The 22608-nt window shown below is 38.7% G+C and overlaps 1 protein-coding gene across 6 annotated transcripts in view; it reads right to left on the reverse strand.

The window, feature by feature from the left end:
• Positions 1 to 22608, reverse strand: part of zmym4.1 (zinc finger MYM-type containing 4, tandem duplicate 1) — a 233179-nt gene that overhangs the window by 46945 nt on the left and 163626 nt on the right. For 3 of the 6 annotated variants that reach the window (XM_059954387.1, XM_059954388.1, XM_059954392.1), the window contains 7 exons: positions 19082 to 19232; positions 13640 to 13762; positions 11874 to 11996; positions 3581 to 3703; positions 1637 to 1680; positions 1402 to 1546; positions 496 to 611 (listed from right to left, as the gene is read on the reverse strand). In XM_059954387.1, coding sequence (XP_059810370.1) covers positions 496 to 611; positions 1402 to 1546; positions 1637 to 1680; positions 3581 to 3703; positions 11874 to 11996; positions 13640 to 13762; positions 19082 to 19232 — 825 coding nt within the window. The remainder of the gene's footprint in view (positions 1 to 495; positions 612 to 1401; positions 1547 to 1636; positions 1681 to 3580; positions 3704 to 11873; positions 11997 to 13639; positions 13763 to 19081; positions 19233 to 22608) is intronic. The other 3 variants (XM_059954389.1, XM_059954391.1, XM_059954390.1) reach the window with 3 other exon arrangements.

The following is a 22608-nucleotide window of genomic DNA, read 5'->3' on the forward strand; positions in this document are numbered from 1 at the left end:
CAGTCCATTATCCGCACTTGCTATCTGCATTGATTTTGCTCATTGAGTCAACCAAAAGAACATGATTGCATACACTGGATGAATTCCTCTGACAATAACTACCAGGAACGAATATCCAGTTTTATAGTACTATAGTAGTATTGATAGTATTTTAATTTGTTCTGTATTTCATTTAAATACACAATTTGTTACTCAGTTAAATAGTTGCCATTTTTTAAACCTTTTAACTATTTCCATTAAACTTCAGCTAATTGGGCAGTCGCTTAATTGGGCTGCAATGATACTGATCCCCATGTGTCCCAATTAAGTAGAATCCACTGTATTTAAAATTACAAGATGAAATACGTCAATTTGGTGTGTTTTGACATTTAGGTGGTATTTGAAATCACAATCACCTCACCATAATATTTTCAGCACATGCGACCTTTTGCAATATTATCTACAATAGCCAACAGGAGACCTAACGACCTAATGAGAGTTTTGTGGAAAACTTACAGGCACAGGCATCCCAAGTGGTAATGGTGCAAACTGTGTGTAGAGATGTAGAGGTAAGGGTATATAGACCGGGACAGGAATGGGCAATATGACCACTTGTGTCTTCCAATCCTCATCTAGAAACAAGAGAAGGCATGTAATAATATAGAACAACATAACAGTTTTTAAGGAGGTTGATTTGACTTTTAATCAATTCAAAAGCTATTCATTAATACAAATTGTCCATTTCTACCAGGAAAGTACTCTATTCCAGAATTATAAGCCCCATAAATTCTACACTACAATTCTAAGGCCACTTCCAGAAAAACAATCACATACATGGACTAAATAAAATTGCAATGTGCCAAATTACTTCATAATTCACAAATGGTGTGTTTCAGATAACAAAAGAAGTTATGTGTGATCTTGACCAGACTTATTATGGTATTTAGGAAAGACAAATCAAGCAATTTAATGAGGTTCTACCCCCCTCACCTTGCTTGGGACAGTTGTACCTACAAATCCCAGTGTGAACTGCCGCTTATGGAAACAAGATTGAAGAGAATACTTACCTATATCTTATATCTTTTCATATTGTCTGAGAAGTGACACTGAAACACTTCTCGTACAACTAACAACTCAGATTTATGGATTCAATAAATTCTTGACTTATCCTCCAGCACACTGCATTAGCTTGAGTTTATTCCATACTTTCATACACAAGAGGAAATGACTATTTCAATAGATTTTATTTTAGATTGAGCTAACATCTTGCAAGAGGAAGCTTCAGTATTAGTTGTTTTATACGAGGTTACTAGAAATACTATTTCCAATATACTACTTCATAACAAGCAAGTTAAATGATAAGTATTTATCATGAAGCTACTTGAACAGACTTGTATACATGAACATTTATTCACACATTACCTGTCTGACAAGCCTTGGTTTGAGTAAGTGGTTTACAAGAAGTCGCTTTGGTCTGTGTGATAGGTTTGCACAGCAGTGCTTTATTCTTGAGAACCTTGGGTGGAGCAGAAGGTCGTATTCGAAGAGCTTCTGTCTGTGTGGCTATCTAAATCATTAAGAAAGCAAAGAACTTCATGTAAACATTAAATGCAAACAATTCTAGTTGAAATAAACATTAACTGAACTTCTTTCTTACCTCTCCGGTAACCTTAGTTCCTGAATTAGTACAAGTCCCACCTGCTAAAAAGAATAAAAACCACTATAATCTGCTTAGATCAGTAAAAAATTACAAAATTACCCCATTAATTTAAATATACCAACAAAAGAACTTAAGGAATTGATTGATGAGATATACTCTTGTGTGGTGTCACTGATCTGAAATATTAATTCTTATTCTCCAAAGAATGCAGCATGACCTGCTGAGGATTCCCAGCACTTTATTTTTACTTCAGACCCCCAGCATCTGCATTTAGTTTATTTTCATCCACTGAATAATGACCTCGCTCCTAGTCGATGGAATTTAGAATAATGAGGGGGTCTCAGTGAAAGCTATTGAAAGGCCAGAGAGAGTGGATTTAGAGATGTATCCTATAGTAAGGGAGTCTAGGGCCAGAAGGCAGAGCCTCAAAATACAAAAATATTCCTTTAGAACAGAGATGAGGAGGAATTTCCTTAGTCAGGCGGTGGTGAATCTGTGGAATTCATTCCCACAGATGGTTGTACAGGCCAAGTCATTGGGTATACTTAAAGCAGAAGTTGACAGGTTCTTGATTAGTAAGGTGTCAAAGATTAAAGGGAGATGGCAGGAGAATGGGTTGGGAGAGATATCAAGTCAGCAATGATGGAATAGCACAGAAGATTTGATGGGTCAAATGGCACAGTTGTTCTCCTATGTCTCATGTCTATGCCTTATGTTTCTAATTATCTGCCTAAGAGATAACACTTACATTTTAATAGATCTGTAATGCAGACAAGGAAACAAGATTTATCAACAATGTGGAGCATAAAGGCAAAAAAGACAGAAATAAGTATATTCTAGAAATGGTCCCATCATTAGATTAAGGTTGCTTTAGAAAGTTTTCTTGGAAGGGGATTAAAGCCACATTAGGAGTCATTGTAAGCCCACCAGAATGCAGGAGAGAAGCAACAACCGCAAGAACAGACTAAGTACTACAGTCATTGTCAATGAAATACAGAAGTAAAAGAGGGAGCTTAGCACAAGATTTTGAATCATGAAAGCGTTAAACAGGAAGAAACTTAAGAGAAGTATTGTGGATAATCTGCAACTGCCAAAAAGAGCAAAAAATATTTCAAAAGCTAGGGATGATGGAAATTTGAAATAAAAGCAGAAAATGTTGGGAATACTCAGCAGGCTATGCAGTAATTGTCAAGAAAAAGTGTTGTGGGTTTATGTCAATATTTTTTGATCAGAAATAGAAAAATAGGATAAATGAAACACTGAGAAAAAAGTTGGCAGCTAGGCTTGTATGGTTTTTCCTTATTCCAGTAGGTGTTTAAAGTATGATAGGTTTCCCCAGAAGGGAGATGGCATTAGAAACAAGAGTTTAACAGGTTAGAAATCAGTTTTAGATTCATCAATCTAATATGCTGATACACGTCAAGTGTAGAAAGAAACTTAGACATACATTTATACTCCCCTATTCAAGTTAAATGAACGGAATTTTTAAAAAGCTCAGGTCATCTACTTGCTTAGTAGTAGACTCCTTATGGTGCAAATCTTAAATAAAATTGGAAAATGCCATAAATATTCAAAAGATCAGTCCGCAACTTCGCAGGTCAGAGTTGATATTTTCCTCAATGATGGGTCGCCAGAATCAAGATTCTTTCCATTCTTTTTCATTACCCAAGGAAGAAAAACTATCAATAGCAGAGAAGATACTATGACGAGTCAAACTACCATTCCAGATCAAAGGTAGTTGCAAGTACCAGTAGATGCTACTTAGTAAATGTTGGACAATTTGAAAACTTCCTGTCAAAGATGTTGAAGATATAGAAACAACAAATAGAAAGAAATGCATTGTGAAAGCCACGTATCCTCCTTCAGTATCATTCAACAAGTTCGCTACCTCCTTGCTACAGAATGGTAAAACATTAGTTCAATCTTTTTGTGCCTTCATACCATTTAAAGTTGTTGTTGAACTGGCAGTATTCTGTACAGGTGGAGAGCTTGCCAATGATATCACATTTGCTATAACAGGAGTTGGCTCTTTTCTCTGACTGCTGGGAACATTTGGTACCGTTACTGTGAAGGAAGACAGTGATTTTCCCGTTAAATGTTAAGTAACCATACAACTTCTTTCAACTCACCTACATTCACAGCTATCAACTAAAGTCAAATTTTTTTTTAAAATTTGAAGGTTTTAATTATATGAGGATCAATGTAATAGGACAAGATGTATTCAACTATGGCTGGCTGTCTTATAGGCAATGTACTCTTGCAAGCAAACAATTCAAAGTAAATTTTATTATCATATATGTTTACAGGGAGAAGGCAGGAAAATGAGTTGAGAAGAATATTAAATTAGCTTTGATAGAATGGCAGAGAAGGTCTGATGGGCCTAATAGCCTAATTGTTCTCCTATGTCTCAGGTCGATGTCTTATGTTTCTAATTATCTGCGTAAAAGATAAAGCTGACATTTTGATAGATCTGCAATGCAGTAAGGAAGCAAGATTTAACAACAATGTGGAGCATAAAGGCAAAAAAGACAGCAATAAATATATTCTGGAAATGGCACCATCACCAGGTTATGGTTGTTTTTGAAATTCTTTCTTGAAAAGGGATGAGAGCCACATTAGCAGTCAATGTAAATCCACCAGAAATTAGGAGAGAGAAACTATGATTACAACAACAGGTATTAGAAACTGCAGCCATTATCAATGAATTATGGAAGAAAAAGAGGAGGTTTGGCACAAGATTTTGAATTATGAAAGTGCATAAACATGTAGAAACTGATGAGAGGTATTCTGATGGGTGATCTGAAACTGCCAAAAAGCAAAAAATACATTGAACAACAATTTTTTTCGAAAATGTTGCTAGCTCAGAATTTTTTTTTGTTTATGATAGACCATAAAAAGCTGAACACAAATATAATTTCAGACTACTTAAATCACGTAGGAATGTGGAAAGACAAGAAATTAACATTATAATGCATGTAATTACATAAAAGTGCTGACTCTGCAATAGTTCAACTAAGCTAAAGTTGTTTTGTTGATAATTTTCATTTGTACTCAGTGCTTGAGGCTCTTGATTAAGTGTTCAACAATACTCAGCCAGTACTGTTGGATTCCAGTTGCCCCGACACTGTTCCTCCACGACCGCAATGTCCTGGCAAAACAGGACATGCTCGTCACTGACAGTACCATGATTCACACAGAAGTCATTTAAGTGGGTATGCAACAAATGAAATCTTTAGTGGCATGTTGCACTTCATGGTTTTGTACGCTGGAAGTGTGCTGTCAACCAGCTGCATGTTGTTTGGTGCTCTACACCCGAAAGTATTCAGGCAGCAAAGTTTTTGTTGTCCAGTGTTACACAAAAAAAACTATGGGTGGGGGGGGGGGAAGAATGGGAAATAAAAGCAGAAAATATTGGAGATACTCAGCAGAACAAGCAGTAAAAGTGTTAGCATTTTTGGTCAATAATCTTTAACCAAAAAAAGAAAAACGGAAAAATGAAGCAATGAGAATAAGTATAAAGTGTTGGCAGCCAAGTCTGTGTAAGTTTTCTTACTCCAGTTGGTGTTAAAAGACTTTGCCAGAAGGGAGATGTGTCTGCATATTTAAAGAGGACGACATTAGAAACAGGAGTATAGCATGCCTAATGTGCTACATGCATGTCAAGCGTAGAAAGAAACCCTTGCCGTGTATTTATACTCTTCTGATCAAGTAAAATCAAGAGAATTTAAAAAATAGTAATTTTAGGTTCTCAAAATTTAGACTTCTACCATTATTTGGTCTGTAGGAAATTGCATGTAAGAGCAATATATCTGTTCTTCATTTACTTTGTATACTGGTGGAGCTTAGTAAAAGCAGCAGGAACAAGTTACGTATCCTTGCTTATTTCAAGGCCGTTCGTGGCTTGGGACCGACGGAGGTCTTTTTTGACCACTTATTACTGCTTCAAGATTATGTGTTTGCTAATTGCTAATAAGGGATCATATATGGGTTTGAACTCTTTGGAACAATCATTTCATTGGAGCAGGAGGTTTGCCATGCAAGTATAACAAGCTTGTGGATTAGTTTTGCCTCAACATTTTGTCAGCAAAGATTTCAACAGCTGTACCAAATGAACATCAGCACTCGGATGTGTCTGAGAAAATGGAAGCACCAGCCTGGAGTCGCTTGTAGCTGGCAATGGCCTTTTTTGCTGTTTAACATTGTGCAATTGGATTGGAAATACAGTTTCCAAGTGGTCAACATTGCCATGTCCAACTAAGTTGGATTGGAAAGCTCTATAGCGCTGTTTTCCTGAAGTGCTCAACTCGTAATTCTGTTGAAAAGCTGAAAAATTGAAACAATTGCTTCCATGGTTGAGAAGCAAAATTGAAACTGCCATTGTTTTATCTCATTTGCGCACTTGGAAGACAAAATAAGTTCAGCTAGAAACAGTGGTCTTGAAGCAAAGAGAGAAACGATCATGTAATGTCAGTTTCCTAGGGGAAATAAAAATATTTACAACGATAAAGAACAGGCTTTGACTGTCTACATATAAAGTTGAAGACAGCATGCCTAACGTGTTTGCAGTATGTTCTAAAGCCATCAGCAAGACGCCTTGTGCATCTGATAACGCACTGGTACACATTAGAACAGAGACTGATTTAGCTGGGTTATACACGAAATAACAGATATTGAAGGAATAGCTTCAAAGAGACCAGAAACAACAGAAGGAAAAGCTTCAGAGAAACCAAGAAGAACAAGCAGAGCAATGCTGAAGACAAATGGAGTAGTTTAAATTGCAGGAAGAAATTGCTGCGAAGATGAGGTGTGTATATTTCAATGCAAGGAGTATTGTGGGAAAGGCAGATGAGCTGAGGGCCTGGAATGACATGTGGAATTATGACATCATAGCCATTACTGAAACTGGGCTACAGGAGGGGCAGGACTGGCAGCTCAATGTTCCAGGGTTCCGATGTTTCAGGCGTGATAGAGACAGAGGAATGAAGGGTGGGGGGAGGTGGCTTTGCTAGTCAGGGAAAATATTACAGCAGTGCTTCAGCAGGAAAGATTAGAGGGCTTGTCTACGGAGGCCATATGGGTGGAGCTGAGAAACAGGAAAGGTATGACCACATTAATAGGGTTGTATTATAGACCACCCAATAGTCAGCGAGAATTGGAGGAGCAAGTCTGCAGAGAGATAACAGACAACTGCAGGAGACAGAAAGTTGTGATTGTAGGAGCTTTTAATTTTCCACACATTGATTGGGACTCCCATACTGTTAAAGGTCTAGATGGGTTAGAGTTTGTGAAATGTGTTCAGGAAAGCTTTCTAAATCAATATATAGATGTACCAACTAAGAAGGATGCAATATTAGATCTCCTATTAGGAAATGAGTTAGGGCAGGTGACAGAAGTGTTTGTAGGGGAACACTTTGGTTCCAGCGATCATAACGTCATTAGTTTCATCTTGATCATGGATAAAGATAGACCTGGTCCTCGGGTTGAAGTTCTAAACTGGAAAAAGGCCAAATTTGAAGAAATGAGAAAGGATCTAAAAAGTGTAGATTGGAACAGGTTGTTCTCTGGCAAGGATGTGATTGGTAAGTGGGAGGCCTTCAAAGCAGAAACTTTGAGAGTGCAGAGTTTATAATTTCCTGTCAGGGTTAAAGGCAAAATGAATAAGAATAAGGAACCTTGGTTCTCAAGGGATATTGGAACTCTGATAAAGAAGAAGAGAGAGATGTATAACATGTACAGGCAACAGGAAGGAAATAAGATGCTTGGGGAGTATAAAAAGAGTAAGAAAATACTTAAGAAAGAAATCAGGAGGGCTAAAAGAAGACATGAGGTTGCTTTGGCAGTCAGGGTGAAGGATAATCTGAAGAGCTTCTACAGGCATGTTAAGAGCAAAAAGATAGTAAGGGATAAAATTGGTCCTCTTGAAGATCGGACTGGTCAGCTATGTATGGAACCAAAAGAAATGCGAGAGATATTAAGTGGGTTTTTTGCATCTGTCTTTACTAATGAAATTGGAATGGAGTCTATGGAAACAAGGCAAACAAATAGGGAGATCATGGAACCTATACAGATTAAAGAGGAGGAGGTGCTTGCTGTCTTGAGGCAAATCAGAGTAGATAAATCCCTAGGACCTGACAGGGTATTCCCTCGGACCTTGAGGGAGACTAGTGTTGAAATTGCAGGGGCCCTGGCAGAAATATTTAGAATGTCGATATCCATGGGTCAGGTGCCGGAGGATTGGAGGATAGCTCATGCAGTTCTGTTGTTTAAAAAAGGCTCAAAAATTAAACCAGGAAATTATAGGCCGGTAAGTTTGACATTGGTAGTAGGTAAATTATTGGAAGGAATACTAAGAGATAGGATCTACAAGTATTGGGATAGACAGGGACTTAGAAACAGTCAGCCTGGCTTTGTGCGTGGTAGGTCATGTTTAACCAATCTATTAGAGCTTTTCAAGGAAGTTACCAGGAAAGTGGATGAAGGGAAGGCAGTGGATGTTGCATACATGGACTTCAGTAAGGCCTTTGACAAGGTCCCGCATGGGAGGTTAGTTAGGAAGATTCAATCGCTAGGGGTACATGGAGAGGTAGTAAATTGGATTAGACATTGGCTCAATGGAAGAAGCCAGGGAGTGGTAGTGGAGGATTGCTACTCTGAGTGGAGGCCTATGACTAGTGGTGTGCCACAGGGATCAGTGCTGGGTCCATTGTTATTTGTCATCTATATCAATGATCTGGATGATAATGTGGCAAATTGGATCAGCAAATTTGCTGATGATACAAAGATTGGAGGTGTAGTGGACAGTGTGGAAGGTTTTCAAAGCTTGCAGAGGGATTTGGACCAGTTGGAGGAATGGGCTGAAAAATGGCAGATGGAGTTTAATGCAGACAAGTGTGAGGTATTGCACTTCAGAAGGTCAAACCAAGGTAGAACATACAAGGTAAATGGTAGGACACTGAGGAGTGCAGTAGAACAGAGCGATCAGGGAGTACAGATACATAATTCCCTAAAAGTGGTGTCACAAGTAGATAAGGTTGTAAAGAGAGCTTTTGGCACATTGGCCTTTATAAATCAAAGTATTGAGTATAAGAGTTGAAATGTAATGGTGAGGTTGTATAAGACATTGGTGAGACCAAATTTGGAGTATTGTGTGCAGTATTGGTCCCTAATTACAGGAAGAATATTAGTAAGGTTGAAAGAGTGCAGAGAAGGTTTACAAGGATGTTGCCGGGACTTGAGAAACTGAGTTACAGAGAAAGGTTGAATAGGTTAGGACTTTATTCCCTATAGCATAGGAGAATGAGGGGTGATTTGATAGAGGTGTATAAGATTATGATGGGTATAGATAGAGTGAATGCAAGCAGGCTTTTCCCACTGAGGCTAGGGGAGAAAAAACCCAGAGGTCATGGGTTAAGGGTGAAGGGGGAAAAGTTGAAAGGGAACATTGGGGGGAGGGGCTTCTTCACGCAGAGAGGGGTGGGAGTGTGGAATCAGCTGCCAGATGAATTGGTGCATGCGGGCTCACTTTTGACATTTAAGAAAAACTTGGACAGGTATATGGATGAGAGGGGTTTGGAGGGATATGTTCTATGGTTCTATAGCCAGAGCGAAAAACACTGAAGGATTCAAGTGCTGTGGGTGCAGAGTTCCTACGTTGCCATGGAACAGAGTAAATCCAGCACACTCAATGTCAAGGTGCATACATTTGAGAATCAAAAGTCTTTGAGCCAAGAGTTTGAATCCAAAGGGATAGTTCAGAGTGCTCACTCTCAGCCTGCATGACAGAGGTACTCTGGACCTGTGCCATATCCAATAGCGCAATGTGCTCCTGAGATCATTGATTTACGTTATGATGACACTCATGTTTCAGATGATAAAGGTCTAAATGCCATGCTGGAGGCCATAATGATGTCAAAGGAAATAACAAGCAAAGTGATGCAAAAGTAACACATTACATCTCTGCCTAAAAGAGAGATTCAAACCTTCGATGGCAATTCATTGTAGTATCATTCATTTCTGAGGGCTTTCAAGAATAGCATAGAAGGGAAGGTTGAAGATTATGGTGACCATCTCTACTTTTGTGAACGAAACACTGGAAGTTATCCAAGAGAGCTTGTCAAAGGTTGCCAGTAGGCCAGTCTGGAGCAAGGATATCTAAAGGACTATGCTTTACTACAGGAACATTTTGGTGATGAGTACAAAATTGCTGTGGCCTACATGGAAAAGGCTTTCTTGACCACATATCAAATCAGAAGATGTGAAAGTTATTCAAGGTTACAGCCCCTTTTTCTTAAAAGTTGCTGCAATGCTATAGATGTGCAGGCTATGCATGAGTTGAACGTGCCTGCTAATATGAAGATTGTCATAAATGAACTGCCCAATGAACTTAAGAAAAAAAATGGAGATTGGTGGTGTATGAACTACACGAAAGGCACAACCGTGAGGTTACTTTCACTGACATTGTTGATTTCATTGAAAGGCAAGTAAAGATGAGAAAAAAAATTGGATTAAAAATTCATTCTCAAGTTAAAAGAAGCAGCCTTGCCATATTGTGGCTATTGGGGAAAGTTAAACTGAACCCAAAATTGATGAAAATGGTTCAGGTTCGAAACAAGCCATGAATGAAGCAAACACAGCAGTAAGTACTGCCCTATTATCTCATGACCTTAAAGGGGCTGGTGATCACGACTGTGAACTTCTTATAAATCCAGTTCAGGTGAAGGCTAAGAAGAGTAAAAAAGTGGTTACTTATGCTTTCCTAGATCAAAGTAGTGCAGCAGTATCTTGGATAGAGAGCCTCATGAACAAGCTCAAGCTGACAGGAAAAGGAACACATATTCTCATACGCACCATAGATCAAGAGAAGGTTGTGAGTAGCTACATTGTTTCAGGATTAGAAGTGACTGGCTTAGAAGGTGAAAACTATTTTGAACTGCCTAACGTCTCTACAGAGGAACATAAGCCTGTCTACAAAGGAACCATTCCTCATCAGAGAGTTCTTCAAGAATGGTCTCACCTGAAGCATGTTTATTTGCTGGAAATCGATCCAGAAAGTGAGCTGCTGATGGGGTGAATGTGCTAAGGCATTGGGGCCATTTCAAGTGATTCTCAGTCTTAATGATGGACTTTATGCAATCAAAATGATGTTGGGTTTGATTGTTAATGGACCATTGAAAGGAGACTGTGGTGGTGGAAGGGACTATACTCGGCCAGAGCTAACAGTTAATGGGACTTCAGCTTTGTGTTTGGTTGAGTTTTGGCAGCAGAAATTCCAGAAAGACTTTCCTGAATGCAATCAAGAGGGGCAACCTAGTTTGGCAGAAGTGCACAATCCAGCAGAGACTGCTTAGCAAGTGAGGACATTTTGTGTAAATATGGAGATTTCATGTCTCCTATGTCTTAATAGCATGTAGTTCTAATTATTATAGAATAATTAGGGGGCTGGAGTCTAGGAGCCATGTGACTGTTCTCTATTTGCATTGTATTCTGTGTTGTGCATTTATAATGGTATCTAGTCACATGAGAGGAGGAGTGGTAAAAGCAAAGGGAATAAGTTACGCATTCTTGCTTTATTTCGTGGCAGTTTGTGGCTTGGGACCAATGAAGGTCATATCTTTGTTGACCGTTTAATATTGCTTCAAGATTTTAAGTTTGCTAATAAGGGATCAAATAAAGGATTCTACTCTTTCAAAGAATACTTTCATTGGAACTGAGGGTGAGTCATGCAAGTATAACCACCCCCAGCAGTCGCAGCTAACAGCAATTGTTTTGATTTTGAATTAGTTTTGCTACTATATTGTTTATGATGGAACTCTTAAAATAAAAGTGGAAAATGCCATAAATATTCAAAAGGTCAGCCAGCACCTTCACAGAGAAAAATAGAGTTAATGTTTTGATCAAAGACCTGTCATCAGAATCAGGTATCCTCCCATTCTTTGATATGGGTCATTACCAAAGGAAGAGAAACTACCATTAGCAGAGAACATAGTATGACAAAGCAAGCTACCTTACCAGCTCAAAAGTAGTTGCAAGAACCAGCAAAGGCAAACGCTACTTAGCAAATGTTGTACAATTTGAAAACTTCTATCAAACTTATTGAAGATAAAAAAAACACCAAACAGAAAGAAATGCTGTGAGTGAAAGCCCCACATGCTCCTTCACTATCATTAAACAGGTTCGCAATTTCCTTGCTTCACAATAGTAAAATATTAGTTCAGGCTTTCAGCACCCTTCCTACCATTTAAAGTTGCTGTTGAACTGGTAGTATTCTGTACAGGCGGCGTGTTTGCCAACGATAGCACATTTGCTATAACAGGAGTTGGCTCTTTCCTCTGACTGCTGGGAACATTTGGTACAGTTACTGTTGAGGGAAAACAGTGATTTTCCTGTTAAATGATAAGTAACCACACAACTTATTTAAACTCACCTACATTCACAGCTATCAACTAATATATTTTTTTAATATTTGAAGGCTTTAATGTTATGACGATCAATGCAATAGGACAAGATGCACTCACTTGTGGCAGACTGTCTGGTAGGCAATGTTCTCTTGCAACCAACATTTAAAAATTCAAAGTAAATTTTATTATCAAAGTACATATATGATTACAGGGAAAAGGCAGGAGAATAGGATGAGAGGGATATTAAATTAGTTTTGATGGAATGACAGAAGATTCTATGGGCCAAATGGCCTAATTGTTTTCCTATGTCTCATGTCTATGTCTTACGTTTCTATTTATCTGCCCAAGAGATGAAGCTTACATTTTAATAGACTGCAATGCAGAGAAGGAAACAAAATTTAACAACAAAATGGAGCATAAAAGCCAAAAAAGACGACAATAAAAATATACCGGACCAATGGTTCCATCACTAGATTAAGATTTCTTTAGAAAGTTCTTTCTTGAAAGGGATTAAAATCACATTAGCAGTCAATGTAAATCTACAAGAAACACTGATTACACAAATAAGCATAAGATACTGCAGCTACTGTCAATGAAATATGGAAACAAAAGAGGAGGTTTAGCAGAAGATTTTGAATTATGAAGACATTTAAACAGGAAGGAACTACTGAGAAGTATTAGGGATAAGCTGAAACTGCCAAAAAGCAAAACATTTAAATAAAAACCATGGGTGGTGGAAACTTGAAATAAAAGCAGAAAATGTTGGTGATACGCAGCAGGGCAAGCAGTAACTGTGAAGACACGATTTAGGTCAATAATCTTTGAACAGAAATAGAGAAAAGGGAAAATGAAACACTGAGAATAAACATTAAATGTTTGGAGCCAGGTTTGTGCAAATTTTTTTATTCTAGTTGATGTTAAAAGGATGAAAGAATTTGCCAGAAGGCAGATGTAACTGCATTTTTAAAGGGGATGTCGTTAGAAACAAGAGCACAGCAAGATAGTAAATCAGTTTTGGATTCATCAATCTAATGTGCTGCATGCATGTCAAATGTACAAGAAAACTCTGCCATGTATCTAAACTCCTCTAGTCAAGTTAAATCAATGGATTTTTTTTTTAATTCAGAACCTCAAAATTTAGACTTAAAATGCTCTTTGTTTAGGAGGAAACTGCATATGATGCAAGCCTTAAATAAAAATGGAGAATACCATAAATATTCAAAAGTCAGCCAGCACCTTCACAAAGCCAGAGTTGATATTTTGATCAATGATAAATTGTCAGAATCAAGATTCTTCCCATTCTTTGATATAGCTCATTACCAAGGGAAGAAAAACTACCATTAGCAGAGAAGATGCCATGACCAGTTTGGCTACCTTCCCAGCTGAAGAGTACTTGCAAGGACCAAAGGCAATTGCTACTTAGCAAATGTTGTACAATTTGAAAACTTCATATCAAAGATTTCGAAGATTAATAAAACACCAAACAGAAAGAAATGCTGTGAGAGAAAGCCCCGCATTCTCCTTTACTATCATTAAATAAGTTTGCAATTTCCTTGCTACACAATAGTAAAATATTAGCTCATTCTTTTAGCAGCCTTCCTACCATTTAAAGTTGCTGTTGAACTGGTAGTATTCTGTACAGGCGGAGTGTTTGCCAATGATAGCACATTTGCTTTAACAGGAGCTGGCTCCTTCCTCTGACTGCTGGGAACATTTGGTACAGTTACTGTTGAAGAAAGACAGTAATTGTCCTGTTAAGCATTAAGCAATCACAGAACTTATTTAAAATCACCTACATTCACAGCTATCGACTAAAGTCAATTAAAAAAAATATTTGAAGGTTTTTACATCATGAAGATCAATGCAATAGGAAATTATATACTCACCTCTGGCAGGCTGTCTTGTAGGCCATGTGCTCTTGCAACCAAGCAATTCAAAGTTCAAAGTAAATTTTATTATCAAAGTATATATATGATTACAAGGAGAAGGCAGGAGAATAAGATGAGAGAGATATTAAATCAGCAATGATATAACGGCAGAGAAGACTTGATGGGACAAAAGGGCTAATTGTTCTACTATGTCACATAATTATGTCTTATGGTTGTAATTATCTGCCCAAGAGAGAAAGCTTACATTTTAATAGATCTGCAATGCAGTCAATGAAAGAAGTTTTAATGACAATCTAGAGGATAAAGGCCAAAAAAAGACTGTAATATATTCCAGACCAATGATTCCATCACTAGGTTAAAGTTTCTTCAGAAAGTTCCTTCTTGAAAGGGATTAAAGCCACATTAGCAGTCGATATAAATCTGCCAGAACACAAGGGAAAAACTGATTACGAGAATAGGTGTGAGAATATTGCAGCTAATATCAATGACATAAGGAAGCAAAAGAGGAGGTTTATGATTTTGAATTATGAAAGGGTTTAAACAGAAAGAAGCTGATGAGAAGTATTGGGGATAATCTGAAACTATTTGAAAGAAAGAATAAAAAGGGGTAATGAAATTTGAAATAAAAGCAGGCCAGGTGGTAACTGTAAAGTAAAAGTTTTAGGTCAATAATCTTTATTCAGAAACAGAAAAAGAAAAAAACAAAATAAAACACTAAGAACAATTGTTGAGAGCCAGGTTTGTGTAAATTTTCTCATTCCAGCTGGTGTTAAAAGATTGAAAGGTTTTGCCAGAAAGGAGATGCGACTGCTTTTTTAAAGGAAATAGAAAAAAGGGGGAAAAAAATGAAACACTGACAGTAAACATGAAGAGTTGAGAGCCGGGTTTGTGTAAATTCTCTTACTCCAGTTGGTGACAAAAAGATGAAAGGTTATGCCAGAAAGGAGATGTAACTGCATTTTTAAAGAGGACGGCACTAGAAACAGGAGCATAGCATGATAGTAAATCAGTTTTAGATTCATCAATCTAATGTGCTGCATGAACGTCAAGTACAGAATGGAACTCTGCCATGTATTTATACTCTTCTGATCAAGTAAGATCGCACTAGTTTAGTGTAGAATTTATGGTAATAGTTTGGAAAGGAATGGGTTAGCAGATTTTGGCTTTCAGTGCATCCCATAGATCACAGTGCAATCCATAATCTGGACGAGGGAACCAAGAGCAATATTTCTGTTTGCTGACAATGTGAAACTGTGGTATACAACACTGAGGTTCATTGACTTTTGGGCATACTCAGCAAATCTATAGAATCGTAACTGTAATAGTCAATGAAAGACTGCTCAACTAGGGTGTTTAACCAGAGTGCATTAGACAACAAACTGTACAAATGTAAAATGAAGAAACAATATTATAAGCAATAAATATCGAGAAAAAGAGATGAACAGTTCTTGAAAGTGAGTCTATTGGTTGCGGGAACGTTTCAATGATAAGACAAGTGAAGTTATATCCCCTTTTGTTCAAAAGTCTGATGGTTGAGGGATAGTAACTGGGCCTGAACCTGGCGGTACAAGACCTAAGGCTCTTGCACCTTCTTCCTGATGGCAGGAGCAAGAAGAGAGCACGTCCTGGGTGGTGGAGTTCCCTGATGATGAATGCTACTTTCCTGCAACAGCGCTTCATGTAAATGTGCTCATTGGAATGGCTTTACCCTGATGCACTGGACCATATCCACTACTTTTTGTAGGCTTTTCCATTCAAGGGCATTGGTGTTTCCATACCAGGCCATGATTCAGCAAGTCAATATCTGTTCCACCACACATCTATAAAAGTTTGTCAAAGTTCTAGATGTCATGCCAAAACTCTGTAAACTCCTAAGGAGGTAGAGGTGCTATTGTACTTTCTTTGTAATTGCACTTAGGTGCTGGGCCCAGGACAGGTCCTGTGAAACAGAAATACCTGGGTTACTAATCCTCTCCACCTCTGATCCTCCAGTGAGGACTACTCATGGACCTCAGGTTTTCTTGTCCGGAAGTCTACAATCAGTTTCTTGTCTTGATGTTATTGAGTGAGAGGTTGTTGTTATGACACCACTCAGCCAGATTTTCAATCTTCCTCCTGTAATCTGTTTCATCAGCACCTTCGATTCGGCCCACGACAGTGGTGTCATCAGCAAACTTGAATATGGCATTGAAGCTGTGCTTAGACTCACAGTCAGAAGAGTAAAGCAACTAGGGCGGGGGTTAGCACACAGCCTTGTGGTGCACTTGTGCTGATGGAGATGTTGTCACCAATCTGAACTGACTGGGGTCTACAAGTGAGGAAATCTAAGATCCAATTGCACAAGGAGGTATTGAGGCCTAAGTCATGGAGTTTGTTGATTAGCTTTGAGAGTATCACTGTATTGAATGCTGAGCTGTAGTTGATAAAGAGTATCTTGATGTATGCATCTTTGCTGTCGAGATGTTCCAAGGTTGAGTGAAGAGCCGATGAGATGACATCAGCTGTGGACCTGTTGCACCAGTAGGCAAATTGGAGCAGATCTAATTCGTCTCTCAGGCAGGAATTGATATGTTTCATCACAGTGGATGCAAGTGTTACTGGGTGAATTACTGGGCGATTCTAAACATTTGTTAATTTTTTTTAATCTACCTGAATATGTGTTGCTAATATTGCTAATATGCAGACGTACATATTTTAGAGAACCATTGCTCTTCACTGTAGCACTGCCCATTTCTGTTATCACTAAGAAGACCACACTAAAGTGGAGTTTCAAACATGGTAATGGAAAAGATTAATAAAAGCATAGACTCTTCAGTGTTACCTCATGTGGCTTTTCAGGAGCTTACCTTTCTTTTAATTGGCTGTTTTGTTTTTAAATAAGATTTCAGCTTCACAGGGATCAAAAGTCTGCTTTTGGTCAACTATGTACATATCAAAGTTATATAATTATCAATGACTTGAGCTTTGCTCAAGGTCAATTCGACTGAAGCTCAAAATTTATCAAAAAGGTGATTTTCAGTATATAATAAATCCATCGTAAAGTCTCACATGTTTAGTGTGAAATTGATGGTAAAGGCTTGGCATGGAATAGGTTTTCAGTGCATCCCATGGATCAGCAGTTCACAATGTAATCAATAATCTGGCTGAGAGAACCACAGTTTTGCATGGGGTTGCAAGTTGTGAAAAGGAGGCATCAAGGCAATTTAGACAAGTGAGTAGGCAAACGTAAGGCAAATGCAGTACAGTGCAGATAATGTGAAGTTAGCTACTTCGGTGGGAAAACACATAAGTACTTTTCATCTGGTGATACTGGTATCCAAAGGGATGCAGGAGGACCTTGTACTGAAAAGAAACATGCAGGTAAAGGAAGCAATTCAGAAAATAAAGTGTACGTTGGCTTTCAACACAAGAAGTTTTAAGTGCAGGAGTAAGGGTGTCCTGCAACAGTTATCCAGGAAATTATTGAGATCATACATAAAGTATTGTGTGCAGTTTTGGTCTCTTTGCCCAGGAAATTATAAAACATACCAAAAAGAAACTAGAAAAGAAGTTCAGCAGACTGATCCCTAGTAGATGGAATTGTTGTATAGCAAGGGAGTGGGTCTGTAATCATTGAACTCAGAGAAACAGAGAAACTCTCATTGTAATAAATAGAATTTTGACAGGGAGCTTCAAGGAAAAAGGTTTCCCTTGGCTAGGAGATCTAAATACAACATCACAAACTCAAAATAATAGGATAAGGTATGCAGGAATGAGATTAGAAACCTTTCCCATTCAGTGAACCTGTAGAATTTTCCACCAAAGATGGCTCTATAGATCAAGACATTAAATATTTTTAAGCAAGAGATAAATGTATTTCTGGACACACAACCCAACAAAGTTAGTCGGGAGAGAGCAAGAATGTAATATTAAGATGCAAGATCAGCCACATTTGTACTGAATTGCAAAGCAGACAGGAAAAGCCCAATGGCCCACTGCTAATCCTAGTTTTCTAGAATTCAATAACATGCAAGATCACAATGAGTACATCAAGTGGCAGAGATGCCTAAAATTTGCCTTCATGGGACTATGACTCACATGCTATCAATATTTTGTTAACTTTAATAACATTTTGTCTAATTTCGTACTTTCACAAGTGGGTATCATCCATTGGAATATACAATATCAAGATATAGGCAACCACTTTTCATAGGTAGATTGTGTATGACTTGCCCATTATTAATGCGAGTGGATTTTGAAATTTGGGAAATAGAGGATGTTGAGATCACAGTTGATCGTATATGAACACACAGAGGAGGATCAGAGGTGGAAAGGGTCAGCAACTTTAAATTCCTAGGTGTTACTATTTCACAGTACCTGGTCTGGACCCAGCAGATTAAGTGCAATTGTGAAGAAAGCACAGCAGAGCCCCTACTTCCTTAGGTGTCTACAGAGATTCTGTATTACATCTAAAACTGACAAACATCCATAGATATGTAGCAGAGAGTATATTGACTGGCTGTATCACAGCCTGGAATGGAAACACCAATGCCTTTGAATGGAAAATCATATGAAAGGCAGCGGATTCGGTACAGTACATCAAGGGTAAAGCCCTCCCAACCAATGAGTGCATCTATACTGTCGTAGGAAGGCAGTACCCATCATCAGAGATCCCCACCACCCAGGTCATGCTCTCTTCTCACTGCTGCCATCAAGTAGAAGGTACAAGAACCTCAGGACTCACACCACCAGGTTCAGGAACAGTTACTACCCCTCAACCATTAGGCTCTTGAATAAAAGGAGAAAACTACACTCAACTTCACTTGCCCCATCATTGAAATATTTCCACAACCAATGATCTCTCTTTAATGACTCTTTATCTCATGTTCTCATTATTTACTGCTATTTAATTATATTCACATTTGAATAGTCCCTCTTCTGCGCTCTCGTTAATCTTTCATTGTTCCTGTTCTAGTTACTATTCTATAAATTTGCTGAACATGCCCACAAGAAAACGAGTGCCAGGGTTTGTATATGGTGACATATATGTACATTGATAATAAATTTACTTTGAAACTTTGGAATGGCAGGGTAGGCTGGGGAGGGCTTCTATTGTCTTAAGTTTCATTATTATTTATAACAAAAGTCCAACATAGATAAGGCAGTTTCATTTGTACCTCTTCCATCCGAAAGTGATGCTTCAGCTAGGTGATGTTGATTGCAGAACATGAGAACACAATGAAGGTTACAGAAATGTTTGGTTTGCCCGTGCCATTTAATAGATTCATTTAGTTTACCTTGACGTTTGCAGCAATCACACTTAGCCATCTACAAAAATAAAAATTCAAACATGCAATTCCACTCTTAGTAAACAAAACAGAAAATATATTCTATATTATTTATACTCACTGCTCAAAACATCAATACCAATTTCTCAGTGTCAGAAGCTTCGATGTTCTGGTACTACTCCAGTATTTGAGGACATTTTTAACTGAATGCCAAAGCTGAGATACACTGCGGGAACAAGCTGTTTATCAGATGAGATTAAACTAACCGTATAGATGAATGTCACATGTCCAGAAGCAAGAAAGCTCCTCCAGTGCCCTAAGATGACGCTCTTCTCTCAGCTGGTATCAGGAAGACAACTGCTGGACTTGCAGTTAAGTCAACCTTTGATAAGTTAGGCTACTGAATAGCAGGAATTGGATTTTACTTCAAGTCACTTGACACTTGGAGAGCAGCGTAATATATAAAATGCAGCTACATTTGCCTACAAAACACTCAGTACATTATTCATGTTAGTGCATTAAAAGTAATGAAAAAAATAGGCTGACCTTCCAATCCTGATTATTATCAAGTGCCTATTCTGAACAGCTGTTTGTATGCAAGGGAGGCATGACCATGTTCAGCCACAACAAACTTACTTTATTTTCTTTATTTAGAGATAAAGTCCTTCTAGCTCAATAAGCCCACAATGCCCAATTACACCCATGTGACCAATTAATCGTACACCTTTGGAATGCAGGGCAGACCAAAGAACACAGCCTCAAGATTAGAGGGGGAGTCCTTTTAGAATGCAGAGGAGGAGGAATTCCTTTAGCCAGAGAATGATGAATCTGTGGAATTCATTGCTACAGGTGACTGTGGAAGTCATTAGGTATATTTAAGGCAGAGGTTGATAGTTTCTTGATTAATCAGGTCATGAAGGGATATGGGGAAATGGCAGGAGATTTGGGGCTGAGTGGAGAAATGGATCAGCCATGATGAAATGGTGGAGTGGAGTCGACGGGCCAAAAAGTCTTCTGCTCCTATATGGAAACCAGAGCATCTGGAAGAAACCCATGCAGTCGAGGGGGCAATGTATGAACTCCTTACAGACAGTTGCAGAAATAGAACATGGGTCACCGGCACAGTAAAGGCCTATCGCTGCTGTGCTGCCCATGGACTATAAAAGCACAGTGTCATTCTGAGGAATATCTATTTCAGTGAGTAGACAATACAGCAATATCTATTTCATATTTCATCACCAGAGTCTTTACCTGTCACTTCCGAGATGTGCGTCCTTAAAACAATGGGAACTACTTTTTCTAATCCAAATCATTCAAGCACATGTACACCTCTATCAGATCTCATCTTAAACTCCTTGTTCTAAGTCATCATTACGTGCCATGTTGTATGACGTGGGCAATCATGGTCCTATCCGTGACCATGATTGTTTTTGTCAAATTTTTCTGCAGAAGTGGTTTGACATTGCCTTCTTCTGGGCAGTGTCTTTACAATCACGTACCCCTAGCCATTATCAATACTCTTCAGAGACTGCCTGTCTGGGATCAATGGTCGCAATACCAGGAATTATGGTATGCACCAGTTGGTCATACAACCATCCCCACCTGTTCCCATAGCTTCATGTGACCCTGAATGGGGGGCTAAGCAGGTGCTACACTTTGCCCAAGGGTGACCTGCAGGCTGGTGGAGGGAAGGCGAATAGAATTTTGCTTGCCAACCTATTCTGTCCTCCTCAGTCCTCTTGCAGTCTCTTAATATAGTCTGAATAGTTGTTCCACTCAAATTTATTGTCAATTGAAAATGGTATAATTCTACTTGCACACTCACATCCAAAATAACTTCTTATATTATAAAAAGCAGTGCTTCCAGCATAAGATCCCAGGAATATCCCTGGCTAGCATCCCCTAGTCCAAAATATTGTTCACCAGATCCCTGAACTTAAGTCAATTTCTTATCCGTATTGCCACTGACCTACTTAAACCCTAAACCTTAATTGTATACAGTGGGCATGGGTGAGAATCTGCCAAAAATCTTAGAACATGCAGGTAATATCTACTGCATTCGACTTATCAACCTTCTTTCAAATTATTAAATTCAATCAAAGTTATCAAACAAGATTTCTCTTCAACAACTCCACACTGGCTCTTAGTTATTAACTCAAAACTCTCCAGGTGCCCATTAATTCCCACTCTCTACCCCAATTATTTCTAAAACTACACCAGCACTGAGGTTAAAACCACCAGCCAGCAGTTTTCAGGCATTTTCTCACACCCGTTTCTGATCAAATGGGTTATAATTGTCATTTTTCAAACACACTATATAGAGGAAAGGTTTTTGAAATTATGGTAAACTGTGACTCAAACATCGACCCAAAACCTCCAATTACCCAGGAAACACAAGACATAAAAGCAGAATTAGACAATTCCACACCCCCGTGTCTGCTCCACCATTATGGCTGATTATCCTTCTCAACCTCATTTTCTCCTGCCTTCTCCCCATAACCTTTCATGCCCTGACTAATCCAGAATCTTTCAAAATTTGCTTTAAATACACTCAATGACTTGGTCTCTACTGCCTTCCATGACAATGAGTTCCACAGATTCACCACCCTCCGGCAAAAGAAATTCCTCATCACTGTTCTAACCGGATGACCCTCTATTCTTAGGCTGTGCTATCTGGTCCTAGATTCATCCACTATCTGAAGCATCCCCTCTATCTAGGCCTTTCAATATTCAATGGGGTTCAATGAGACTCCCCCTCCCCCCCATTCTTTTGAACTCCAGCAAGTACAGGCCCACAACCATCAAATACTCCTCATATGTTAACCTTCCATTCCCAGAATCACTCTCATGAATCTCCTCTGGACCCTCTCCGATGCCAGCACATCTTTTCTTAGATAAGGAGCTCAAAACTGCCCACAACATACCAAGTGTAGTTTGACCAACGCCTTACAAAGCCTCAATATGGATCCTTGCTCTTATATTCTTGTCCTCTCAAATAGAATTTCTAACATTGCACTTGTGTCCCTTACCACTAACTCAACCTGCAAGTTAACCTTTCGGAGATCCTACACAAGGACTCAGGTCCCTTTGTGATCTTCCTTCTTTATGACTTTATTCTTTCTACCAAAGTGCATGACCGTACACTTCCTCTAAAATATATTCCCATCTGCCACCTTCTTTGCCCATTCTCACAATCTGTCCAAGTCCTTTTGCAGACTCCCTGCATCCACAACACTACCCATTCCTCTACGTACGCTCATATGGTCCACAGAGCCATCTATTCCATCATCCAAATCATCAGCATATAACGGGAAAAGAAGAAATTCCAATACTGATACCTGCAGAACACCTCCAGTCACTGGCAGCCAACCAGCCTAGATTACCTCCTGCCAGTCAGCCATTCTTCTATTCATGCT

This window comes from Hypanus sabinus, chromosome 30, assembly GCF_030144855.1.
Source record: "Hypanus sabinus isolate sHypSab1 chromosome 30, sHypSab1.hap1, whole genome shotgun sequence".
In the NCBI taxonomy this organism is placed as follows: Eukaryota; Metazoa; Chordata; class Chondrichthyes; order Myliobatiformes; family Dasyatidae; genus Hypanus; species Hypanus sabinus.